Source organism: Schistocerca americana, chromosome X, assembly GCF_021461395.2.
Source record: "Schistocerca americana isolate TAMUIC-IGC-003095 chromosome X, iqSchAmer2.1, whole genome shotgun sequence".
NCBI lineage: Eukaryota > Metazoa > Arthropoda > Insecta > Orthoptera > Acrididae > Schistocerca > Schistocerca americana.
The window spans coordinates 366,989,137-367,015,529 of record NC_060130.1 but is presented as its reverse complement, the minus strand read 5'-3'; the positions used below and the strand labels follow the sequence as shown (position 1 = coordinate 367,015,529).

Genomic DNA, 26,393 nt, shown 5'->3' with positions numbered 1-26,393 from the left:
AGCTGAAGGGACAGATATCTATTTTGCCCATTGCACTTTCTTTTTTATCACAAAAACAGACGTAAATGTGGGGGGATAAAAATTGTAGAGGGTCCAAGAGATGAATACAGTAAGCAGGTTCAAATGAACATAGGTGGCAGTAGTTAATCTGGAAAAGAAGAGGCTTGCACATGATGTAGTAGTGTGGAGAACCACATCAAACCAGTCTTTGGACTGAAGATCACACCAACAACAATAATAACAACAACAATAAGAAGAATATTTTCTTTATTACAAGAACATTAAAAAAAAGTTACTGCTGCTAGGTTAGAATCCCGGCGGTGAAAACAGTGCCTGAATCAACCTTTTGGGAACTGGGCTGTCACACTTGTGGGTTAAATAGGAATTGCAATTTCAAATGTATGTGCAGGCAGAACTAAAGTATGTGCAGGCAGAACTGAATGGGCTCTTAATCATATTATTATTAATGTGGCTTATGCCTGTATTAAGAAACTTTGAGCAGTCTCCGATAGAAGTAATGTGAATAGCTCAAGCCCATAAAACTGACTGCACAGTCCAAAGCTTGTTTTACAATGGAAGACGATGTTACAGCAATCAGTTCTCTGGCACCGGTCATGTGGGATGTAATGCCACCCTTAGCAGAGACCACACTTGTTTCATCATTTGGATTACTCCACATACACCGCACCAGAGCTGATGGGCCACAGTCGCAGCAGCAGCAGCAGCAGCAGCAGCAGCAGTGTTTCCAGGCTGTAAATATTGTTTTCAGCAGCCACGCTCGCAGTGCGTGCAATCTTTGGGACACAACATGCCACGAATGTGGCAAAAAGAAAGATTTGCAAAAGGCACATTTTAGCAGATCAGCTGCAAATATGCCCCAACTTGCGAAAGTGAATTGAGTGTCTGGTACCGAGCGCTGCGGGTTTCAAATCAGCACCAGACGGAATGGACCTCCATTACCATTAGATGTCTCTGCAGCTGTTGTGCTGTAAGCCGTATCTGCACACATTCCTGGCCCGCGTATAACGTGAGGGTGCCACACTGGAGCACGTGGTCCCAGCAGCCAATAGTAACGTACCCTATCCTGTATTTAAGCGCCTGCCTCTCGTTCAGCTAGGCAGTCTGATATTCGTGAGAGTTTATCAACATCTCATCTACAGACAGCATGTTTACATTACTTTTTTTCCGTGTATGTGTGGACGTTGCGGATTCGTTAGGTTGTCACTTGTGACCCCATTGCTTCTTGCGTGTTGTTGTTCTTAAGGACTTGCTCAGTTGTCCATCATTGTTCATGTCCATCCTTTCCCGTTCCTTTGTTTGTTCGTGGGCTGCTCCCGTTTGGTCCCGCTGCGCTTTGTTCTCGGCAACCCCGTGACCAGAACAGTTGTGGTTACAAAACAGTGAGCGATCAGTTTACAGCAATGCAGACTCCTCAGAACAAAGCCTACAAAATTTTGTTAAATGCATTCACTGGCAAACGACCTGTGATGGTACCACCTTTGAAAGTACCAAGACAAATCTTTGGGCCCATGGATGTCATCACATAATTTTGCTAGGTAAGTTTTCAGTTTTACTTAATTATGATCAGGTCACTCATCCAGCAAATTTTCTGGCGGTATCTGACCTTAAAGCGGACAATGTTTTTGGGATAGAGACTTTCCATGTTTTTGGATTTATGGTTCATGAAACAGTGCACACCATGCAATCTGAAGCGAAGGGACATGTGGCACCTTACAATCTCTCTGTGATAGATATGCCAAAATCTTCCCAACTGGATTCGAGATTCCGAGCTTGTGTCACTCTAAAGCGATGGCTGCCCTAGGTTTTTTCAAAGCTTGTCAGTGCCTTTGACTCCAAATGATGTCTTCAAAACAGAGCTGAACAAACTCACTCATGACAATGTGTTAACACCTAGTCCCAATAGTGTATGGGCCACTCCCCTGGTAAAAGTACGTAAACACCATGACATGTTGAAACTTTGTGCTCATCTTAGAGTAATAATAAATGTACAAGCCTAAGTGGAAACTTAATTCTCTACCATCTCAGATGAACTCTTTACAAAATTAGGCCACAGTACCTTAGTAAGTAAAACTGACCTCACAGAGGCATATTTTGAAATATCTTTTGACACAGTTTCACAAGCTTACCTAGTACTCAATACAGAATATGGTTTATACCATTTCAGTCAATTGTCTTTCAAGATTTTGTTGGCCCAGACTATATTCCAGCATCTTATGGATCAATTAATACAAGCTGTTATAAAGTGTGACACATATACTACGTGACCAAAAGTATCCGGACACCTGGCTGAAAATGACTTACAAGTTCGTGACGCATTACATCAGTAATGCTCGAATTCAGTATGGTGTTGGCCTTGACGACAGCTTCCTCTCTCACAGGCATATATTCAATCAGCTGCTGGAAGGTTTCTTGGGGAATGGCAGCCCATTCTTCGTGGAGTGCTGCACTGAGGAGAGGTATCGATGTTTGTCAGTGAGGCCTGGCACGACGTCGGCGTTCCAAAAAATCCCAAAGGTGTTCTATAGGATTCAGGTAAGGACTCTGTGTAGGCCAGTCCATTACAGGGATGTTATTGTCATGTAACCACTCTGCCACAGGCCATGCATTATGAACAGGTCCTCGATCGTGTTGAAGATTGCAATCGGCATCCCCGAATCGCTCTTCAACAGTGGGAAGCAAGAAGGTGCTTAAAAAATTAATGTAGGCCTGTGCTGTGATAGTGCCATGCAAAACAACAAGGGGTGCAAGCCCCCTCCATGAAAAACATGGCCACACCATAACACCACCACCTGCAAATTTCATTGTTGGCACTACCCATGCTGGCAGATGACATTCACCAGGCATTTGCCATACCCACACCCTGCCATCAAAACGCCACAGTGTGTACCGTGATTCATCATTTCACACAACATTTTTCCACTGTTCGATTGTAAAATGTTTACGCTCCTTACACCAAGCGAGGCGTTGTTTGGCATTTACCGGTGTGATGTGTGGCTCATGAGCAACCACTCAAACAAGAAATCCAAGTTTCCTCACCTCCCGCCTAACTGCCATAGTACTTGCAGTGGATTCTGATGCAGTTTGGAATTCCTGTGTGATGGTCTGGATAAATGTCTGCCTATTACACATTACAATCCTCTTCAACTGTCGGCAGTCTCTGTCAATCAACAGACAAGGTCAGCCTGTACTCTTTTGTGCTGTATGTTTTCCCTCATGTTTCCACTTCACTATTACATCAGGAACAGTGGACCTAAGGATGTTTAAGAGTGTGGAAATCTTGTGTACAGACGTATGACACAAGTGACTCCCAATCACCTGACCACATCCGAAGTCTCTCATGATGTCTAATGACTACTGAGGTCGCTGATATGGAGTACCTGGCAGTAGGTGACAGCACAATGCACCTAATATGCAAAACGTATGTTTTTTGGGGGTGTCCGGATACTTTTGACCACATAGTGTATCTTTGTGATATCTTGGTTACAACTCCAGAGGACCATCTCCTCAGCCTCAAGGTCTTGTTTCAGAGGCTGGCAGTGAAAGGACTAAAATGCAACCTGTGCAAGTGTTTCTTCCTGCAATCATCCTTGATACATTTGGGTTTCAACTTCTTGATCAATGGACTGCAACAAATGGAAGATTATGTCACAGCAACAAACAACAAGGAGATAAAGACTAACACCACATCTCATGCCCTTTGTGGTCTTCTAGCAACTTACAGAGCCACCACGATTTAAAGCTGCACCCCGGCAGAGGGACTTCATGTCCATCCTCACCACTCCCATTCAGATATGCTGTGCCCATGGTTGGCACATGTCAATGTCAAGCAGCTGGCGCAACGTTATTGTCAACCACCAGGGTGCCACTACCCAGAGGGTGCATTTCACCAGGAGCACTCTCTAAGAATCCAGCTCAGAATTGTCATGTGATCTGTGGAGTGTGCAGCGAGTGTGTTATTGGTTTGACTAAGGCGTTTCTATTGTGGACTGTCTGTCATAGGCCGAACTCTGATCTGGCATGGACTGGACTTTGCTTTGTAATAAGGACTTAAAAGATAGCTTGCAACGTTTCCAAAGGGCATACTGTGCACAATGTTGTGAATAAATCAGCGTGAGTTCCTGCCAGTTTCATATGTAACTTCCCTTGCATTACTGTAATAAGTAACCTACCAATTATGTTTGCAAGGGGCTCTCTTCATATAACACATCTTATTTCACCCACTCATCCATAATCTCTTTTTGTGAAACATACCTAGCAATTCAGTGTTTCATCACATCGTCTGAAATTCATTTTTCACACCTATTCCTCCTTGTATATTATCTTGCAACACTTATGACTTCCCTGTCACTAAAACTGCCCATATTTTAAGTGAATAAGTAATTTAAGAAAGTAGAGAGCAACCAGAATGTGTTGGAGATACATACAAAATCTACGTATATTTAACATCATTAAAAATAGAAGTTATGTATGTTAACTAAGTCACCACTGTTTTCAAAATGAGGAAGCAGTCCTAAAATTCACGCTACACGAAAACACTTTCTTCCACAATGTTCACTAATATTTCTAATACATACCACTGCAGCTTCTGCCAATTGATTTAATGCTGTTTCTTGGGCACTTGTAGGAAAGTTACGTTCTGATGATTGCTCTATGGTTTCACTATCACTTGCAAGAACATCTGTACTCCAAGTGTCACTGACCATTGACACAGTTTCATCACCTGTAAACAATATATATACACACATATTGTTATTTATTGTATCAGTTTTTTAAGTAGAAGTCGATGTAGCACACCTGCTTCCTGAAATCTATTTCCTTCAAAAACAGAAAATCAACGCCACAAATTGTTATTGGTTTCCCCCGAATGAAAGTATGGACATCACAAAAACAAATTAAAGTAGTAAATTGAGAAAGCATTTTAAATGTCTGCTAATTTTAATATTTCATCATAAAACTTTTAAGTATAGCTACATCTTTTTTTGGACATAACAAATGAAACATTACAGAAAGTTACTGCATTCACAGTTCAAAGCTATGACTTTTGAAAAATTTGTCAAAAACAGCAGTCCAGCTGAGCCATCCAGGGTGATTGAGGTGTTGGGTTGTTTTGAGGGTGGAGACCAGACAGTGATGTCATTGGTCTCATCGGATTAGGGAAGGACAGGGAAGGAAGTCGGCCATGCCCTTTCAAAGGAACCATCCCAACATTTGCCTGGAGCGATTTAGGGAAATCACGGAAAACCTAAATCAGGATGGCCGGACACGGGATTGAACCGTCATCCTGCCGAATGTGAGTCCAGTGTGCTAACCACTGTGCCACCTCACTCGGTGAATGAGGTGTCTCAGATGTGTTAATCACCATGGGAAAGATATTATTATCAACAGAAAAGAAGAAAAAAACTAACATCTTAAGAGAAAGCTGTAATGTGTGTGAAATCAGGAATACATGCACAAGTTAAATATATGGTACATAACCAGTTCAATGAACTACTCCTAATGTACTGCATAACAAGAAAAGTCTTGTTTTGGCTTGGGTTATGTAGTCTCTCCCTGCATTTATCATGTATGATATAAGTACATACACGTTCTGCTCATTAGGTAGGTCCTATATGAACAAAATGTGTACTAAAATATTTGCGAGAGGTTTGTCTATTATGTGATATAGCCATATCCAGAGGTTTTAATTTGTATAGCGAAAAGCATATACATATGGAGTGAATGTAGACATCAAGCTATGCTTTAGATCGATCTGTTATCCCAACCTTTATTTAACATTCACATTCATTGGCTTGACTAACTCATAACCAAATTGTCTTCTTCATTCTAATCTAGATCTCGGGCTATGCTACAGTTATGTATGTCATTACAACCAAGATTCCAGAAAAACAGGGGGGAGGGGGGGGGGGGGGGGAGCATCCTAACACTTTAGTCCTCTCTAGCCCTTTATGCGGAGCATCACTTACATTAGACACTTTTCTATAAAGATGAAAACATTCTACATCTATACTCTGCAAATGACATTTAAGTGCCTGGCAGAGGGTTCATCAAACCACCTTCACAATAATTCTCTAATATTCTGTACAAGGCACAGAAAAAAAAACACCTATACCTTTCCATGTAAGCTCTCATTTCCCTCTTCTCTCTTCTCTCTCTCTCTCTCTCTCTCTCTCTCTCTCTCTCTCTCTCTCTCTCTCTCTCTTTTTTGTTGGTAGGCTGGCGTCAACAAAATATTTCCACATCTGGAGGAGAAAGTTGGTAATAGAAAGTCCATGAGAAGATTCCACCACAGCAAAAAATGCCTTTGTTTTAATGATATCCACCCAAAATACAGCATCATTTCAGTGACACTCTGTCCCCTATATCACAATAATACAAAACGTGCTGTATTCCTTTGAACTTTCTCGATGTACTCTGTCAGCCCTATCTGGTAAGGATCCCACACCGCACAGCAGTGTTCTAAAAGAGGATGGACAAGCAGAGCATATGCAGTCTCTTTAGTAGATCTGTTACATTTCCTAAGTGTCCTGCCAATAAAACGCAGTCTTTTGTTAGCCTTCCCCACAACATTTTCTGTGTGTTCCTTCCAATTTAAGTTGTTTGTAATTCTAATGTCTAGATATTTAGTTGAATTTATGGCCTCTGAATTTGACTGATTTATCACGTAATCAAAGTTTAACAGATTCAATTTTAGCACTCATGTGGATGACCTCACATTTTTCATTATTGAAGGTCAACTGCCAATTTTTGCACCATACAAATATCTTTTCTAAATTGTTTTGAAACTTGTTTTGACCTTTTGATGGCATTACTAGTCGATAAACAACAGTATTATCTGCAAACACCCTAAACAGCTACTCGAATTGTCTCCTAAATCATTTATATAGCTAAGGAACGGCAAAGGGCCTATAACACTACCTTGGGGAATGCCAGAAATCACTTCTGTTTAACTCGATGGCTTTCCATCAATTACTACAAACTGTGACCTCTATGACAGGAAATCACAGATCCAGTCACACAACTAAGATAATATTCCACAAGAACGCAATTTCACTGCAAGCCATTTGTGTGGTACAGTGTCAAAAACCATCTGGAAATCTAAAAATACTGAATCAATTTTAAATCCCTTGTCAATAGTACTCAACACTTCATGTGAGTAAAGAGCTAGTTCTGTTTCACAAGAACTAAGTTTTCTAAATCTGTTCTCTTCGATGTAATGCATAATGTTCGAAAACAGTGTATGTTACAAAATCCTGCTGCATACTGACATTAATGATATAGGTCTGTAATTTAGTACATTAATCCTACTAGCTTTCTTGAATATTGGTGTGACCTATGCAACTTTACAGTCTTTGGGTACGGATCTTTCGTCGAGTGAATGGTTTTATGTGATTGTTAAGGAAGGAGGTATTGTATCAGCATACTCTGAAAGGAACCTAACTGGTATACAGTCTCGACCAGAAGAGCTGCTATTGTTAGGTGATTTAAGTTGCTTCACTACTCCGAGGACGTCTACTTGTACATTACTCATGTTTGCAGCTGTTCTTGATTCGAATTCTGGAATATTTACTTCATGTTATTTGGTGAAGGAATTTTGGAAAGCTGTGTTTAGTAATTCTGCTTTATGCAGCATTGTCGTCGATAGTATTTCCATTGCTATCAAGCAGAGAAGGTGTTGATTGTGTCTTGCTGCTACCATACTTCACATACGACCAGTATCTCTTTGGATCATTTATCAAGTATTAGCAAACAAAAGCCAAATTCAATGTCAACTACTAAACTAATTGTTCTGTTCTTTATTCCACTGTAATACCATTTGATGCCAACAAATCAATAGACTCACCAAGTGCATATGACACAATGAATTGCATGTATGGTCAGGTCTAAACAAGTACAATATCTCGGTGTGACAGGCCTACCCATACCTTCAAACTACAAAACTTTCTTAGGGTAGCTTCTAAATAAAACTAGTTTATTTTTATATGCAATTTATTCTGCATATATCCGAGTTATTTCACTCAAATTTATTCTTGCAAGCACAATACTTCTCTGTGGTTCCCATTCTCCTATTCATTGCACTTTAATGTCCTCCATCATATGTGCAACCTATTTCTTTTTTGCTGAAGCTATTGCAATTCCCATCCCAAACAAATGTGATGTTTAAATCAAAATTGTGTAGCAATACTCTTCAAGTGACTGTATAATACAATTTTGTTTTGTTTTGTGCTGATGTCCACCTGAAGTTCAGATGGAACTCTCACATAATCACAGTACGTTTCCCGCAGTATTAATATTACATGACAGTTTCTTTTAATCCTTCAGCCATACACCATTATTTCTCCATACAGCAAATTCTTAAAAAAATATTTCAAAAGAAAATAACATATATGAATGACACCATTATCTTGTTATTTTGTAACAATCGTCAGGATTTGGCCCTTTCCACTCTACAGGGTGTTACAAAAAAGTACGGCCAAACTTTCAGGAAACATTCCTCATAAACAAATAAAGAAAAGATGTTATGTGGACATGTGTCCGGAAATGCTTAATTTCCATGTTAGAGCTCCCTCTAGTTTCGTCAGTATGTACTGTACTTCCTCAATTCACCGCCAGTTGGCCCAATTGAAGGAAGGTAATGTTGACTTCGGTGCTTGTGTTGACATGCGACTCATTGCTCTACAGTACTAGCATCAAGCACATCAGTACGTAGCATCAAAGGGTTAGTGTTCATCACAAACGTGGTTTTGCAGTCAGTGCAATGTTTACAAATGCGGAGTTGGCAGATGCCCATTTGATGTATGGATTAGCATGGGGCAATAGCCGTGGTGCGGTATGTTTGTATCAAAACAGATTTCCAGAACGAAGGTGTCCCGACAGGAAGACGTTGGAAGCAATTGATCGGCGTCTTAGGGAGCACAGAACATTCCAGCCTATGACTCGCGACTGTGGAAGACCTAGAACGACGAGGACACCTGCAATGGACGAGGCAATTCCTCGTGCAGTTGACGATAACCCTAATGTCAGCGTCAGAGAAGTTGCTGCTGTACAAGGTAACGTTGACCACGTCACTGTATGGAGAGTGCTATGGGAGAACCAGTTGTTTCCGTACCATGTACAGTGTGTGCAGGCACTATCAGCAGCTGATTGGCCTCCACAGGTACACTTCTGCGAATGGTTCATCCAACAATGTGTCAATCCTCATTTCAGTGCAAATGTTCTCTTCACGGATGATGCTTCATTCCAACGTGATCAAATTGTAAATTTTCACAATCAACATGTGTAGGCTGACGAGAATCCGCACGGAATTGTGCAATCACGTCATCAACACAGATTTTCTGTGAACGTTTGGGCAGGCATTGTTGGTGATGTCTTGATTGGGCCCCATGTTCTTCCACCTACGCTCAATGGAGCACATTATCATGATTTCATACGGGATACTCTACCTGTGCTCCTAGAACATGTGCCTTTACAAGTATGACACAACATGTGGTTCATGCACAATGGAGCTTCTGCACATTTCAGTCGAAGTGTTCGTACACTTCTCAACAAGATTCGGTGACCGATGAGTTGGTAGAGGCGGACCAATTCCATGGCCTCCACACTCTGCTGACCTCAACCCTCTTGACTTTCATTTATGGGGGCATTTGAAAGCTCTTGTCTATGCAACCCCGGTACCAAATGTAGAGACTCTTCGTGCTCGTATCGTGGACGGCTGTGATACAATACGCCATTCTCCACGGCTGCATCAGCGCATCAGGGATTCCATGCGATGGAGGGTGGCTGCATGTATCCTTGCTAACAGAGGACATTTTGAACATTTCCTGTACAAAGTGTTTGAAGTCACGCTGGTACGTTCTGTTGCTGTGTGTTTCCATTCCATGATTAATGTGGTTTGAAGAGAAGTAATAAAATGAGCTCTAACATGGAAAGTAAGCGTTTCCGGACGCATGTCCACATAACATATTTTCTTTCTTTGTGTGTGAGGAATGTTTCCTGAAAGTTTGGCCGTACCTTTTTGTAACACCCTGTATAATACAAAGAAGTCACATTCACATTCATTAAGCCAATTTCTTTAAGATTACCCTAAATGGCTGAAAGTTGCATACTGGATCACGGAGGATCTATTACATCAGCCTAGTACACAAGCAATCACTGAGTACAGTATACATCTGAGATCATACTATGGTAACACTGTACCCAAAAATATTTAGTGTCAGTCACGATAAACAAGAAGGTGGCCATTCTTGCACATCAATCATTTAACATTTAGCTGCAGAGGAAGTGTTTCCAGCTGTTCCCCACAACTGATTCATATCAATTACTTTTAGTCCAAGTCACTTTGTTACAGATATCCAGGAGGGAAATTTTTGATTAACTATATTTCAACACGTAAAATGATCATTATGATAAAATCTGTGAATTTCTCAAATTTGTAGTACATCACATCTAGCACTTGTTTACTTGTCTACACTTATAGGAAACAGAAGAAAACATACAATACAAATTAAGCACAATGAGGTGCCTTACCTTCAAGAAGTTTTTTGATTTCAAACTTTCCAAATTTGTCATCTATATCTGTGCGACTTTGTTTGCTTGCAGCTTCTGCAGAAAAATCTAAAGACTGTCGTTGCTCCCCACTGACGCTCCTCATTGCACCTGCGGCACCATCTTCACCTTCTGTAATTTGTGAGGATGGTGTATCTCTACCTGCAATGACAAATTTCATTGTATTAGCTAAATTAGCAAAAACATTTAAAGCAAAGAAACCCACATCCAACATAGATCTCATCTTCAGACAGACCACATTTTCATGAAAATCCCCATAACTTCTCAATGAAACATGTACATTTTCACAGTGCGCTCTAACTGGTATCTCTTTCTACAGACACCCATGACTTCCACAAAAACTTGAATATAAAAAAAAATGTCATTTTGGGGTGGGTTGGGTGGGGTATTAAAGGGGAAGTGGTAGAGGGGCATGCAAGTGAAATCAGAGATATAGGTAATGATGTGGGCCAAAAAGTCAGAAGATCTGGAAAGACAAGAGGGAGTATGCAATAGTGAGACACTGCTGGGAAATGGCCTCTGAGAGAGTTTGTTATGACATGATTACAAGAGTCTTCTTATGAACCACTATTTTTAGTTGGAGAGTTTTTCATACTAATGTTCTTATTTGCGTGTGTTGTTAGTTCTTTTGCCTGTACATGTTCTTCACTTCACTTTTCTTTTATCTACTCATCCTATTTCTTCCCTGTACTTGGGACTCTACTGCTGGAACATCCATTTCTTACAGTATTTTAGTCATTCAATTTTTTATTTTGTAATTTGGACACAGTTTGGTGGGGGAACCAGTAAATTTCAATTTTCTGGTACTTCATTTGTCTGGCCAAGGTGTCGATAATTACAGTATAGCTATTTACAGTATTTTCAATCTGCCTATGCAACTAAATACGTTTTTATTTTGTTGCATATATAGATTCAAAATATTTCACGTAATTCAATGTTTCTTGTTTCTGTACCATGCTATGCAATAAATGTAGGTAAGGGTACATAGTTGTTCTACTGGTAATAGAAGAAAACTGAAGTACCATAAACTATCATAATCTAAATTCATCTCATGTTCATACTCACATGTTCACTTTACAATGTTGGATCACTAGAGAAATACCCAACTGTCCTACAAACTTAATGTTTGTAGATGCACCATTCCAATCAGCATTTACTCTCCTGTCCGCAGGTGAACTACAAGTGAATCAAGGACTTTGCAACATAAAAAAGGCCTAAAAATGTTTCAACAGCAGTCACACATCTTTCGTGCATGTTTCTTGCCACTTCAACAAAGGGTGCAGAGGCACCAGAAACAGCTCTCTAAAATTGTGCAGGTGAGATCTACATATAATATCATCACAATATACAAATTGAAGATGAATCAATAAAGAATAGGTTGCAAGAAACAATTAGACAAGAAACTGGTGAGTTAACTTGAGGGGGTACTTTGTAAACAAACCACAATGCCTCAGATAATTTGAAGTAGTCAGCCCAGGAACTTTGGTCACTTATGACTTATGAAACATTGTTTTCGTCCAATACTATATGTGAAATATACAACTGGATAACACCAGCCTTCAGACTGAATACTGTAACAACATCAAAAACAACAACAACAACAATAACCACCACCACCACCACCACCACCACCACCACCACCACCACAAAAAAAAAAAAAAACCGAGGTGTACATTCACATGAAACTCTGACATGATTACCAACTGTTTACGGGAGGAAGTAAATTAGAATTATCTCTTTGAAAGATAATACAAACTGTTTCCAAAAAGTAGGTGCACTAAATACAACACACACAGTTACAGTTTTGAACTAATGTTGCTGGCCAATATTCTGACTTAAAATGTGAAAATGCACTCCAAAATCAGGCTTATCCTTCATTACACAGAATTTTTGGAGAGGTACACGGTTAGCACAGCTATTTCTCTTTCAAGTAGCATTTCCAAGAAGTATATCCTCCCACCAAGAAATCATCATTAGCAGTACTGGGTATTGACCATGAGTCCTCCATACCGGTATCAAATGTGCTGTTCATTCAGTTGTGGAAGAGGATGAACATACTAAAAACTTGAACCAATGTGTAACACCATCCTAGATGCTCAGAACAGTACCATACAAAGAAATCTTAATATGTGGATGTGATACTGGCAAATGCACTGCCTAATACCATTACTGGTCTTCTGACAACCAATTTAAAACAAATCTTACAAGAATGACAACAATTTTAAAATTCATGTAAAACAAGAAACAAAATCTATGCAAAATATAATGTTTGAAAGTGAAATGTTTAAGGACACTTCAATAGTGCAAATAGAGGAATTGGTGTTTAATTCTAGAAAAACTAACACACACTATGTAGATGTAATTGTTTTAATTACTGCTAAATACACGCAGGGACATTCTCTACATGAATTAAAGAAAAAACCACGGTAGTTACTGTATGCATTATATCTCAAAGTCAAACGTGTGCATATCAATTACAAGGAAGAGCGCCGGTCATGCAAACAATCGGTACATGAGAATGCTGATATCATTTTCTTAATACTCTCTGGTAGAGGTTAGGAAGGGGGCCTTTCTTGGATTATTTTCTAAAAAATTGCAAAATGGGGACACATACCATGTTTCAAGAATTGTTCCTTCTTTGCTATTGTTGTCGGTAACAAGTGGATGCAATGAGAGCGAGTCACTGTGAAACTACTGATCCGTACTGGACCAAGTGGGGCACACTCAAAAACTCTGTAATATTTTATTTAAAAACAACATAAAATCATGAATTTTTTTAACAGCATTAACTTTTAATTAATACTATTGGACCAAAGCACCATTTAAAATTTATTTTACATTTTTCTACTATTGTAGACATAAACAACGAAGTACTGTTCCAAATGCTCGGTAGTAAGATTGTGTCTTTGATCACTCAAAACATTTTTATAAGCAGAAAAGGACAGTTCTACATCAACTGAGGTAACTGGACAGTATTTGAATTTGAGTGCTGTGTTGGTACTTATTGTTTCTGGTAAAAGTTCACCCGTCCCATCAATAAAACTGTCAATTTGGCACTAGAGTTCGAAGCCTGGGTTATTGTTTAAAATGTTTTCAAACTTTTTTAAGTTTTCTTGGGAATACCTTCGGCAGTGAAGAGTTTCCTTGAATACTTTTATTCATTAACTGAATAGATTCATTCAATGCCAAACATTGAGTTTCAAGCTTTTTAACACTTGCAGGTATATGGGAAATACGAGTGCTAATCACAGCTATGTCTTTTTCAAAACCTGAATCATTAAAAGCTTCCTTGCTCTGGCAAACTGCCAAAGCCTCTGCACATTGAAGTTGTTTACTACCCCTCCAATGGTCTCGAAATGTTAGTTGTAAAACAACACAGCTTCAATCCATATACCCAACTAGTTATCACTGGTTCGGGAGGTAAAGGCACATTTGGTAATTTTTCTTTGTAGGTCCTGATGTGAGAAGGGGCCTTTAGAAACACTTTCTTTGTGGATGAAATCAATTTATTTACATTCATAAATATGGAACGTACTTTTTCAGAGAGGCGATTTACTCCATGAGCAAAGCATGTCACATTAATCAAATTGGGATAAAATACTTGGAGGGCTTTTCCTGCTTTGATCGTTTACGGAGCAGCATCTGAAAGAAACACAGACACCTTTTTATCTGCAGAATATTCTGGAAACATTTTTCTAACACTCTCATTCCAAATCTGGCAATCATAAAATGATTTACTTTTTCAAGTTCTTTGCAGGCAGCTAAATAGGAAGACGAAGGCTCTTCTTTTAAAGCACCAACAATTACATCTGCAATGTAACAGCCACAAGTGTCTGTAGTTTTGTCAACTGAAATTCAGATAATGCTATCCTTGATATCATTGCATATTTCTTCGAGAACATCTACGTAAATTGTCAATATGTAATTTTTACGCAATGTTGATTCATCTGGTATGTTTTGATTCAAGCAATATTTGCACAGGAAGCCTTTGAGGATAGGGTTTGTAAGTTTGTGAAGAGGAATATTGCTTGGAATGAATGCTTCACATAGATCTATGTGAAACCGACTTTTTTGGTTACCTTAGGACAAACCCTGCTACTGCAACTTGCTGTTGTCAGAAGTTGCTGTCATGGTACTTTCTTCTGCAATGCTGCGAGATGAAGACTTGTCTTGACATGCTGGTCTATTTGAAACTTTTTTTGCATGAAGCACAAACTTGACACTATAAAACAATTCCGTGATACATAAATGTTCCAGGATGGCAACTATACACGAAACAACGTTCACTGTTTTGGGCGGTATGACGCACGACACATTACATACTACATGTCGTAAACACCTTAACAGTGTACAAGTAAATAGAAAGCTAAACTGAAGCAATGGACACGCGTACGGTATGACAGCGAAGGAGATTAACCAGGGGTGTAGGTGCAGGAGCTTGGACTCTGTCTACCTGTTCCTGTTCCTATTCTGTAATGATTTCGCAAGGCAGATGCCTCTCGGTTAGCGATTACATGCAGTTCTAGGTCACGGTTAATCTGTGAGATTATCAAAACTAGATCGAGCTAGAGACTGCCTGTCTAAATTTTTAAAATATTGTAAACCTACAGCGAAAATATGCATCGCCACTAGTTTTTTGTTAAGATATGCAATAACCTGTGAAAAAGGAGTCAAATATGCAAATGCATATAATCCGGTCTCCACTGATAACACTCTTATCTCAAAACATGAGTAATTATTGAAACGCGAAACTAAACCACCACCTGTCTACATGAAGTGAAGAAAACAAGTGTGAATATCAAAAATCAAACAATAGGTTTTAGTTTGTACAATCATCAAATAAATCACAAATTCAGAAAACTTGACAAATATGCCTATTCTGTAATGAGTATCCAAGTCATATTCACATAAGCATTTTTTCAAATGTCTATACAAGTTTTCTACAGGCGAATCAAAGCAAATGAAAATCTGAAACAGCAGACTACTTTCCAGAGGCATAATCAGTTTGGCCCTGAAGTTGTATTGCCAATAATGTACCACAAAAGAACAGCTATGAACATTTATCACCTGAACTCTGTGGATTCAAAATATGTGTGTGCACAAGTTTCACAGAATAAGTGCAGGTGTGACACTGGTAAAACTGGCCATACATTTGCCATAATTCTCAACTGACCACAGCTTAGCAAATTTCTCAAGAACAGTTGGTAATAACACAAGTAAAAAATGTATGGAGAATTGTTTGCTTGCAGTATTTGTACTCTGGATATTTTGACACAAACAGCTGTGAGTTCATACTGGCATTTTTTCAAAATACTCACCTTTCTCATTCTTTATCTCTCACTCCAATCATAGTAACACATGTTGCCCTTCTGTAACTGTCTTTTATCCATATCTGATGCCTGGATATTGTCCCTTTCCATTTCCATTTATCAGTGACACCCAAATTGTTATTTTAGTGGCGCTGCAGTCTGGAACCGCAAGACCGCTAAGGTCGCAGGTTCGAATCCTGCCTCGGGCATGGATGTTTGTGATGTCCTTAGGTTGGTTAGGTTTAACTAGTTCTAAGTTCTAGGGGACTAATGACCTCAGCAGTTGAGTCCCATAGTGCTCAGAGCCATTTGAACCATTTTGTTATTTTAGTGTCTACAAATACTTCACTTTTTTAATGGTAACGTACCTGATATATTAGGTGTTCCTCGACCAGACACATTTGCAGATACCATATCTGATAAGTTATCATTCTGATCTTCGTTTTCCAACTCCAGTGATGAAGCAACACTATGATTGGAAGCAGCTTCTGACACGGCTTCAAGATTATCACTTGTGTTACCTAGAATAGACGAATAAGAAAAAGTGAACCTGCTGCAGCAATTAACAACATAAAACATGTGCCTTTTACCCATTGTTATTGTTTTGTTTTTGTTTTACATAGCAATAAAATAACTTAATTTCCAAATGTACAGGGCATGGATTACTGATAGACTATACAAAATTGTAAAGTATTGATCTATACTAATAATAAAACTGTAAAACTGGTGTGTCTAGGCGTTTGAACACACTAATCAGGAGAACTACTTAATGAATTATCAATGGGTGTTCACCAAGTCCGACATTTTTGTTTGGTGGTCTAGTGGTAAAGCACGTGCCTGGGACCCGGGAGGTCATAGGGAGAATCTGAAACAGCTGACTACTTTCCAGAGGCATAATCAGTTTGGCCCTGAAGTTGTATTGCCAATAATGTACCACAAAAGAACCACGGATTTTTGAGTCTTCATTTCTCAAAAAAGTGAGGAGTCACCAGAAATGACACATAGTTCAGATACGACTAACTGTAGGTATTCTTTCCACAGTTGGACATGCAAGTCACTGAAGTGGTGTCCTGGTGTCCAATTGACCCACATCAAATAATAATTATAATTATCATTACCACTAAATAAATTTTCTTGAAGTTTTCACAGGTAACTTGAGCATAGTTTGGAGCAACATATTGGAACGAGAAAAAAAATTATCACAATTTAAAGTGTAATTTAAGTGCTGTGATCATATTGTTGCAAATATAGACTAATACTGAATTTACTTGGCTAGAATACATGGATTTACTGATTTAGCTTTGTGTATTAAAAACTTAACAACATTGCTTTCCTTTTTTCAATAGTTTTGTTTATACTATTTGCTAGAAAAAGCAGATTTATTATGTTCCCTTTGTGAGTTGGCTGCCTATTTGTTAGGTGTACATTGTGATTTAGATTTTGTCTGCAAATAAAAATGCCTAAACAACAATCAACTGCCTCTGCATAACCTGAACAGTTACAAGACAGGAGTATGCAGTCTCAAGAATCCAATGAAGATCGTGAGGCAACACTTGTTACAGCTCGAGAACATCTGGCTTTACTCACTCTTTGGAAGCTCCTTACAAAAGCAAGGCATGATGTAAATCTGATCGAGAGGATTACGTATTATCTTGCTCCTCAGAACCCCCCCCCCCCCTCTTTTGCTCACACAGGCTTGAAGTTGCTTCTCTCTAATGTAACATTACAGAAGCAGAATTATTTATGGTAAGTGGGTCAAGTGAGCAACTTTTTATACCCAAATCACACTGATTCCTAATGATTTATCATTTCCCTTAAATGCGTAGAGCTCGCAATGAAATTATGTTACGCCATTACCATAAATAAAGCACAATTGTAGACACTGTGTATTGCAGGCGTGGCCCTTGGTGTCAGTTGCTTTTCGCAAGGCCAGCTCTATGTGGCTCTCTCCCATGTTAGTGAAGCAAGCAAGCAAGCTCTTTGATCATGTCCCCAATCATACTACTTCAAATGCTGCATACAAAGAAGCTTTAGACAAAAATAAATTCCACAGATATAAAATCTCGAACACAGCTTTAAATAAATACCTGTGCAATACAAGGTTTCTCAGCTGGTATAATATAAAATACTGACCATTTCTTTTCCATAAGATAAGTTACTTTTATTATAAAAGCTGTTCTATGCAGACAATTTTACTTTCAATCTTTAACTAAATTCTTGGAGAGGACTTAATGAAGTTGTGACCAGTCACCGCAAGAATTTATAACCTTTTGTTGGATTTCATACAGCAGATAAAATGAAATATTAAGTGTACTAATAATCCCCGTTCATATTCTATTTTATAATTATGTCGAAAGTCACTTTGTTATCAGTTTTCATGTCAGAACCAACAGTATTTTGTTCCTTTTAATGGAAGAGTTTATGTTCTTAAAATTTCACTTGCACTGACTTCTCGTAAATAGTTGTACATATTCACCATAGATTCCTGCAGGTACTTTGGTATCATATCTTTAAGGTTAAAGGGATTTTACCGATAAAAAAAACTGGACAAATGCTATTAGGACTCTTGTTCTAAACTTAGTTACATATAAAAGGCCATTCTAAAAAGTAATGCCTCTGAATTTTTACAGTGAAAACTTTTAAAGCTTTTTAAAAATAACAAACATAATTAACATTCCACATCCTTATTTTTCATGTCTCCATACATATTTCACAATAGACATCCTGGAGATAAACACATTTCTCTTGAAAGAGACCAATTTGTTGATACCATCACTGTAGAATGTTTGACTTTGTTGATGGACCCACAATTTCACCCCTTCTTTTCAGATGGGGCCAAGTTGGAGGATGATCAATGACAGTGAACCCAAGGTGTCAGATTGTTACAGATGTCACAGTGCTCGTGTGTGGTCTGGCATTGTTCCACGTGTGGATGAACACTTTGAATTCAAAACTTGATTACAGCACATTGTTTCTCATGCACCGAAATAGTCCTGTTACACACTGCTATATACACTACAATTCAGGGCCCTCTAGTGGCAGAGGGCTGCAAATATGTAGAAATAAAGAATAAAGATGTATAATGTTAATAATGTTTTAAGGTTTTTAACTGACTTTCAATCAGCGACTGATGTATAATACAAAATTTTTAAAAACACAGCCCTCACAGTCACAAACACAATTAAGTTGTGACCTACGTTTCCGTGTCACAAGGGACACCTTCTTCGGACAAAATTAAAACTAAATGTTACAGAATAACGTACCAAAAAATACGAAAGCTGTGGTCATACCTGACAGCATCAGATAGAATTAAAATGAAATGCAACAGAGGTGCAAGCCACTAAGGACTGCCATATGTCCTCTGCTACAGTCAACACAATGTTTGTGCTGCAAGTTCGCCAGATGTCGTTACTGTAGGCGTACACATATTCTTCAATGACAATTGTACGACGTAAAATTAAAAGGGGGGCACAATCAGTAAATTCTGTAGTCGGTTTATAAGCTATAAAAGGCATTACAGTAATAAAAACCACTGAAATAAAACCTGACAAATGGAAGATTGTTAAAAAGGAAAAAGTTAAGAGCCAGTACTTGACATATGCTCAAGTGGCGATATTTTAGATAATGACATAAATAATAAACAGCTTTCTAATTACACAGAATAATGTAAAAATTATAAAACAAAGAGCTAAAGAAGGTCAATGAATGAAAATAGACTGCTGCACATAATCAGCGCCCTCTGTTGGCGCTAACGGCAGAACGCTGCATAGGTGAGAAGTGGTTAGAGGAATGTGACCGCCAGAAGGCCCACTCATATCCTGCAGCACGCCATTCCAAGAAAATAACGATAAAACTCTGTACTATGGCATGAGGAAGATTATCTAGTTAATGAAGTATATTATATAAATAGAGAAGGAACCAGAAAACACTAGTGTACTGTGCACAACATATGAAAACAAAGTAAACATGTAAAGCACTCTATAGTAGGTGAAACTATCAGAAAGATATATAAAAACAGAGGTGCTCAGTGATTAAAGTAGAGCATTGTCAAACAAAGCAAAGTAGGCATTGGGCATAAAATCGTTCTGCCAATTAAGCACTTTTCTTGGCTCTTGTTTTTTCGCTTTATAAATTTCAAGCTCTTCTAACAAGTTAAGAGCACAGCCTTTTCCCACCCTATGGAGAATATGCATACTATTCTCGATGTTCCCTATAGAATGACCAGTTTCAGATACATGCTATCCCAAAGCAGTTTTGTTCCTTGTCTATGAATGTTCTTCAAGTCTGACATTAAAAGAGCAGCCCATCTGACCAATATAATATTTGTCACAGTTACTACAATCAATCTTGTATACTCCAGAGCCATCAAATTTGTCATACGTTCTTTTCAGTTTGTTTTACTCGCAGTTTTAGGGCATTGTTAACCTGAAAGCCAAATTTACATCACTTTTCCTTAGATATTTTTGTATTTACAGGGACATTTTGCCGTCAAATTTCATAGGAATGGTTTTCATTCTGTCTTTACTGGTTCTATTGTGTGTGTGTGTGTGTGTGTGTGTGTGTGTGTGTGTGTGTGTGTGTGTCCGCTGTTTGTTATATGTTTCTTTAGCCTACCGTATTGCCATAGAATATGTTTTTCCAAAGATGGGATCAGGAAGTTTCCTTACACTTATTTTTGTAATTTTTTCATTGTAGATAATCTGAAGATGCCTACCACAAACAAAATGTGAAATTGAAATTTGAAAATTAAACCTCTGCCACCAAGACTGGATTTTTCTCTCATATAAATTTCAACTTGATATCTTTATCCACTGCTGAGGAAAAGGGGATGGACAACAAAGTTACCTTAATAGAATTCCGTTTTTACATACTGAGGTATGGAACCTTAAAAAAAATCAATATTTACTGGTTTCATACAAAATAAAATTTTAGTGTTTGACTGTCTAACATATATAAATAAGTTGCAGAGTTAGGTCAGAACTCTTTTCTAGTTATCCACAGCTATAGCAGCAGAAATAGTATCCTGTTGACATTCACTAAATAAAGGGGCCCCATTTTGAAACACAATTAGGTCACTGTGACTACCTCACACACAAAGTATAAGAAACATAATACTTAAGTGTAAGAAGGTAAAGCATTAAATTCACTGTACCTGAAATAAAATAAAGACCAATAACATCTATGGATATTGTGTCACATTGCCTCATGACCTAAAAAAGTAAAGCCGACATGTACCTGAAGGTTGGATTTATTACTACAATGCAGTATTAGGCACGGTCCTGTTGAAGGTGGGATTCCGTTGCCTTATTCCTATCTTTCAACTGACTTATCCAACCAGTTGTAGGGGACTTGCAATTTAAGTTGGACTCTGAACCACAGCGCAACTCGGCATTTTTCATATCAACAAAAATAAACATCGACAGAGGTGAAAGAAACGATGAGCGACAGACAAAAATCCTAAATCTGGCAGTGGATTGAATTTGAGTCCTTTTTATCTGTAGTCTGACTGTTAACCACTGAGCCACCAAACCACACATATATGGAACAATATCTCTTGCTCAACCTTTGGTAACACCCCTGTCCAAAATACAACTATTTTGTCAGTTGGGTCATTCCATGTCAATTCAAGCAATTTGAGAAAATGTTCCAGCTGATTTGGCTGAAATTTAGCACACCAATGCTACCAAGTGTGGAACACTCGTGTACAAAATTTTAAGTTACCCTGACAATTAGTTTCAGAATTATGGCTTGTGAAAGAAGGTGGCGTGACCCGGAAATTGCAACCCGCATCTGGCAATCTATCTTCAGACCCAACTTCAACCTCAGGTCTTAATAACTTTGGAACTATTCCGCACAGTCCAGTGAAATTTTTACAACCCAGTAACATCCACTTAGAGTACACACACTATGAATCAAAACACCAACAACATATTTCTGAGGGAAAATAAAAAATTCCAAAATGTGATTAAAAAATGTAATACGTTAAAAGGTACATATTGTAGGTGCCCTCTATGCCAAATATAATTCACTCAAATAGGTTTTTTTCTTTTTTTTTTGTGGTAAGATTAATGTGGCCTAAACACACACAGAACTCATCATCCTCATATCAGCCACAAAACTGCGTTACATGCACACAAAAATACAAAAATTTGAAAAATTACCTGAAAAAAACATGGATTTTCGAAGTGTGGTAGCAGAAAAGGGACAAGTCATATCCAAGCCAAATTTCAAACACTGCATAAGTAGACCATAATATAATATGTGGCAAAATTTCAACTTGTTATTGCAAGGTATTTGTGTACAATAAAAGTTGACAGAGATGTATTTGGTTACGTTTCTTTTAACATGATTTAGCAAGTAATAGTGATGATGCAGACAGCTTGTTTCACATAAAGCTGGAGCAATTGTTGGGAACCATTAGGCAACAGAAAGTTAAACAATGGTAGTTTTCAGGGACAGAATTGTTAGGCAGGAACAACAAAGGAAACAAGCAACAATTACAGGTTATTCGTGTTTTTAAGATTCTAGTTCAGACTAGTCAGTACCGTTGTGGAAAGTCAGTATGGAGACAGAAGAGTGTACTAGTGGTGCTTTTGTTCAAACAAGTTGCAGTATTGGTAGAGCACAAGCATCTGAATGCCATAAAACAACATATGGAACAAAATGTGGCATTCACTTTGTACTGTATGATCTGGATGAATCGGACCAAGATTTGTTGCTATGGAGATCCGGGATACACCCTGTGGGCACAAGAAGTACAGTTCCAGGAAACTTTAGTATTTGTTATCATCATATGAAACTGTTTCTGGATAAGTATTCTTTCCTACAAAGAAGTTGTTTTGATCCATTTCGGATTCATAAGAAGACAGTGAAGTGTAGCCTCAGAGAAATTGATATAAAATCAGTATTGAAAAAGAATCAGTGCATGGGACTTAACATGAAACCAGGACAAAAGTTACGTTCCAGGTGTGTTAAACTGCTAAAAAATAAAGAATATTCTGATAATTTACATGACAGTGACGAAGAGTATCAGCCACCTACAACCACAGCGGATGAGCAATTAAATACTTCAGTGACTGCTCTTGGTTTGTCTCCCATGAAGACACACAAAGTTGCAAAAAGAGACAGGCCTAGCTATGGTAGAAGAAAACTACAAGAAGCTCAAATGGAATTAATACACAAAATAGCTGACACACTAATGGTGGAAGCGGAGGAACTATCTGCTCCAAAGGAACAGAAATCATGCCAGAAATGCTCTGATTTGGACAAAATTGTGAATGATTTGAAAGAAAAATGTGCCATATCCACACGCCAGAAAATGTAGCTATTCTTACCCTTGCACCTTCCAGCTGGCCTATTGACTACACTGCAAAGGAATTCAATGTTTCTACATATATGGTAAAGAAAGCTAGGAAAATAAAAGCAACCCAAGGAGTGTTTCCACAAACAAGATGAAATTATAGTAATACTAGACTTTCCTGAAAATTATGCATTTATAGTTCAAGATGCCATCCAACGACATCATTGGGACAACAGTCAAGCAACTCTCCAGCCATTTGTGATTTACTATAGAGGTGAATCAAGTGATGTGTCTGTCAATGAACCTGTGCGTTTTTAGTGACTGTTTAATTCATGATGCCATTGCAGTTCATGCCCACATTCGCACTGTCATGGCATATGCGAAAAACAAGCTGCCTCACATACATTTTGCGAAATACTTCAGTGATGGGGCAGCTAGTCAGTACAAAAACTGTAAAAATCTCAAAAATTTATGCATGCATTACCAGGATTCTCAGATTCACGCAGAATGGAATTTTTTTGCAACAAGTCATGGTAAAAATGTATGTGATGGTATTGGTGCTACCACTAAGTGCATGGCATCACGAGTTAGTCTCCAGCACCCTACAGAAGGTGACATTCTAACAGCTCTTCAATTATTTACCCGGGTACAGAAAAATATCTCTGGCATACATGTTTCGAAAGATGAGGTGAAATCAGTCGAAGAGTTGCTAAAAAGCAGACTAGAACATGTTAAAACTGTTGCAGGCACAAGGAGCCATCATCACTTCTCTCCAGCGGACTCTGACAATGTGCAGATGAGCAGACTGTCCTGTTATAACTATAGGTTCATGAACAACATGTGTCTTCACAGTATGTCTGACTAAGGATTCAGAAGCAAAAGCAGCAACATACAACCAGGGTGCTATGTTATTGCTGTTTATGATGACAAATGGTACTTAGGATGTGTTGCAGAGTGCTGTGAAGCAGAAGGTGATGTATTTGTGAACTTCATGGCACCAGCAGGACCAGCAAGATCATTTCATTGGCCATGTTTGGCAGACAGGTGTTGGATTCCTTTTGAACATATTCTTATGACAGTTCCAGTTCCTACCACAGTGTCAGGAAGACAGTACAATTTGCCTCTCAATGTACAGAGTACAGTAGCTAAAGTGTGGGAGAACTTCTGTTCGAAGCACAATCTACTGGTTTTTAGCAGTTAAGGTGCAGTAAACATTAATGATAGGTTGTTTTAATCTGTCTATATGTTGTTGCTTAGTGATTAAACAGTTGTGAGAGAGGATAAGAAGAGGCAGAACAGTTTACGATACGTTTTTACAAAATTGTGTTGTGGAACAATGGCCACATCACCAAATACATCTGTCAACATCCACTGTACACAAATGTCTTGCAATAACATACTGAAATTTTGAGATATATATCATTATGGTCCACTTATGCAGTGTGTGAAATTTGGCTTGGATACCGCTTGTCCCTTTTGTGCTACCACATTTCGAAAATCCATGTTTTTCAGGTAATTTTTCAAATTTTTGTATTTTCGTGTGCATGTAACTCAGTTTTTGTGACTGATATGGGCATGATGAGTTCTGTGTGTGTTTAGGCCACATTAAGCTTACCACAAAAACATTTATACCCTTTATGAGTGAATTATATTTGGCATAGAGGGCACCTACAATACGTACCTTTTAACGTATTACATTTTTTTAATCACATTTTGGAATTTTTTATTTTCCCATCAGAAATATGTTGTTGGTGTTTTGATTCATGGAGTGTGTTCTCTAAATGGATGTTACTGGGTTTGAAAAATTTCACTGGACTGTGTGGAATAGTTCCAAAGTTATTAAGACCTGAAGTTGGGTCTGAAGATATATTGCCAGATATGATGATTGATTGATTGATTGATTGATGATGTTGAGAAGATGTACTGAGCAAGCTGTATATGAGAAATGGTGGAGTTGAGAATTTAAATACTACATGAGTTATTTAATTTAATTCATGGAAAGAGAAAATATAAAATTTTAACAAACAAAGCATGAAAAGGGGAATAAACATGACTAAAAAATAAGAGTCACAGGCAGTGCAAAATGAGAGTAGTTATATGAGAAATTCAAAGTTGTGCACGTCTAAGGGAATGAGAGAAGCTGCATATTGGAAAATTAAAGAAACTTTGGAAGATACGAGAAGTACCTGTATAAGTACCAAGAGCTGATATGGTACAATGGTACACCGGTACCAAGAAAAGAAGTGGGAGTGGAAAGGGTAGGAATATACAGAAGGGCTACAATAAGGAAATAATCTTGAAGATAATGGTGTGAGAATGGAAGAAGATAAAATGAGGGATTTGATACTGTGAGACAAATTTGACAGAGCGCTAAAAGACCTAAGTTGAAAGAAAGGCATACTCAGCAAACATTCCCTTAGAATTATTGAAATCCTTAAGAGAACCACCACGAGGAACTATTTCATCTGATATAGAAGGTATATAAGACAGGTGAAATACTGTCTTACTACAAGAAGAATGTAACAATGCCAGTTCCAAAGAAACCAGATGCTGACAACTGAATATTACTGAACCATAAGCTAACTCAAATAATTTGCAGAATAAATGGAAGTACTGGTAGACTCTGTCTGTAGGAAGGTCTGTTTGGATTCTGGAAAAAATGAATAAACATTTGAGGCAATACTGACCCTATGACTTACCTTAGAAGACACCAAAAAAAGCTACAATTACAGCTTTTGTACATTTAAGAAAGCTTTTAACAATATTGACTGGAAAATACTCTCCAAAATTCTGAAGATAGCAGGTATAAAAAACAGGTAGCAAAAGATTATCCTCAAGTTATTCAGAGGCCAGACTAGGGTTATAAGAGTGAAACGAGATGAAAGGAAAACATTAGTTGAGAAGCGAGCCTATCCCCGATGTCATTCAATCTGTACATTGAGCAAGCAGTAGTGAAACAAGGACAATAGAGTGCAGTCAAATTAAATCAGGCAATGCAGAGGTAAATAGATAGGAAATGAGACATTAAAATTAGTAGATAAGTTTTGCTATTTGGGCAGTGTAATAACGAACGATGGCCAAAGTAAAGAAGGTTACATTTTATGACTGACAATAGCAAGAAAATCATTTCTGAACAAAGAAATATTTTTATAAATATAAATTAAGTATTAGGGAGTGTTTTCTGAGAGCATTTGTATAGA

At 38.2% G+C, this 26,393-nt stretch overlaps 1 protein-coding gene across 2 annotated transcripts in view; it reads right to left on the bottom strand.

Annotated features, from left to right (window-relative positions):
* The window catches only part of LOC124554861 (GTPase-activating protein and VPS9 domain-containing protein 1), a 345,101-nt gene that overhangs the window by 163,562 nt on the left and 155,146 nt on the right, over positions 1-26,393 (bottom strand). For both annotated transcript variants that reach the window (XM_047128529.1, XM_047128530.1), the window contains exons 12-14: positions 16,262-16,414; positions 10,546-10,725; positions 4,596-4,741 (exon numbers count right to left, since the gene is read on the bottom strand). In XM_047128529.1, coding sequence (XP_046984485.1) covers positions 4,596-4,741; positions 10,546-10,725; positions 16,262-16,414 — 479 coding nt within the window. The remainder of the gene's footprint in view (positions 1-4,595; positions 4,742-10,545; positions 10,726-16,261; positions 16,415-26,393) is intronic.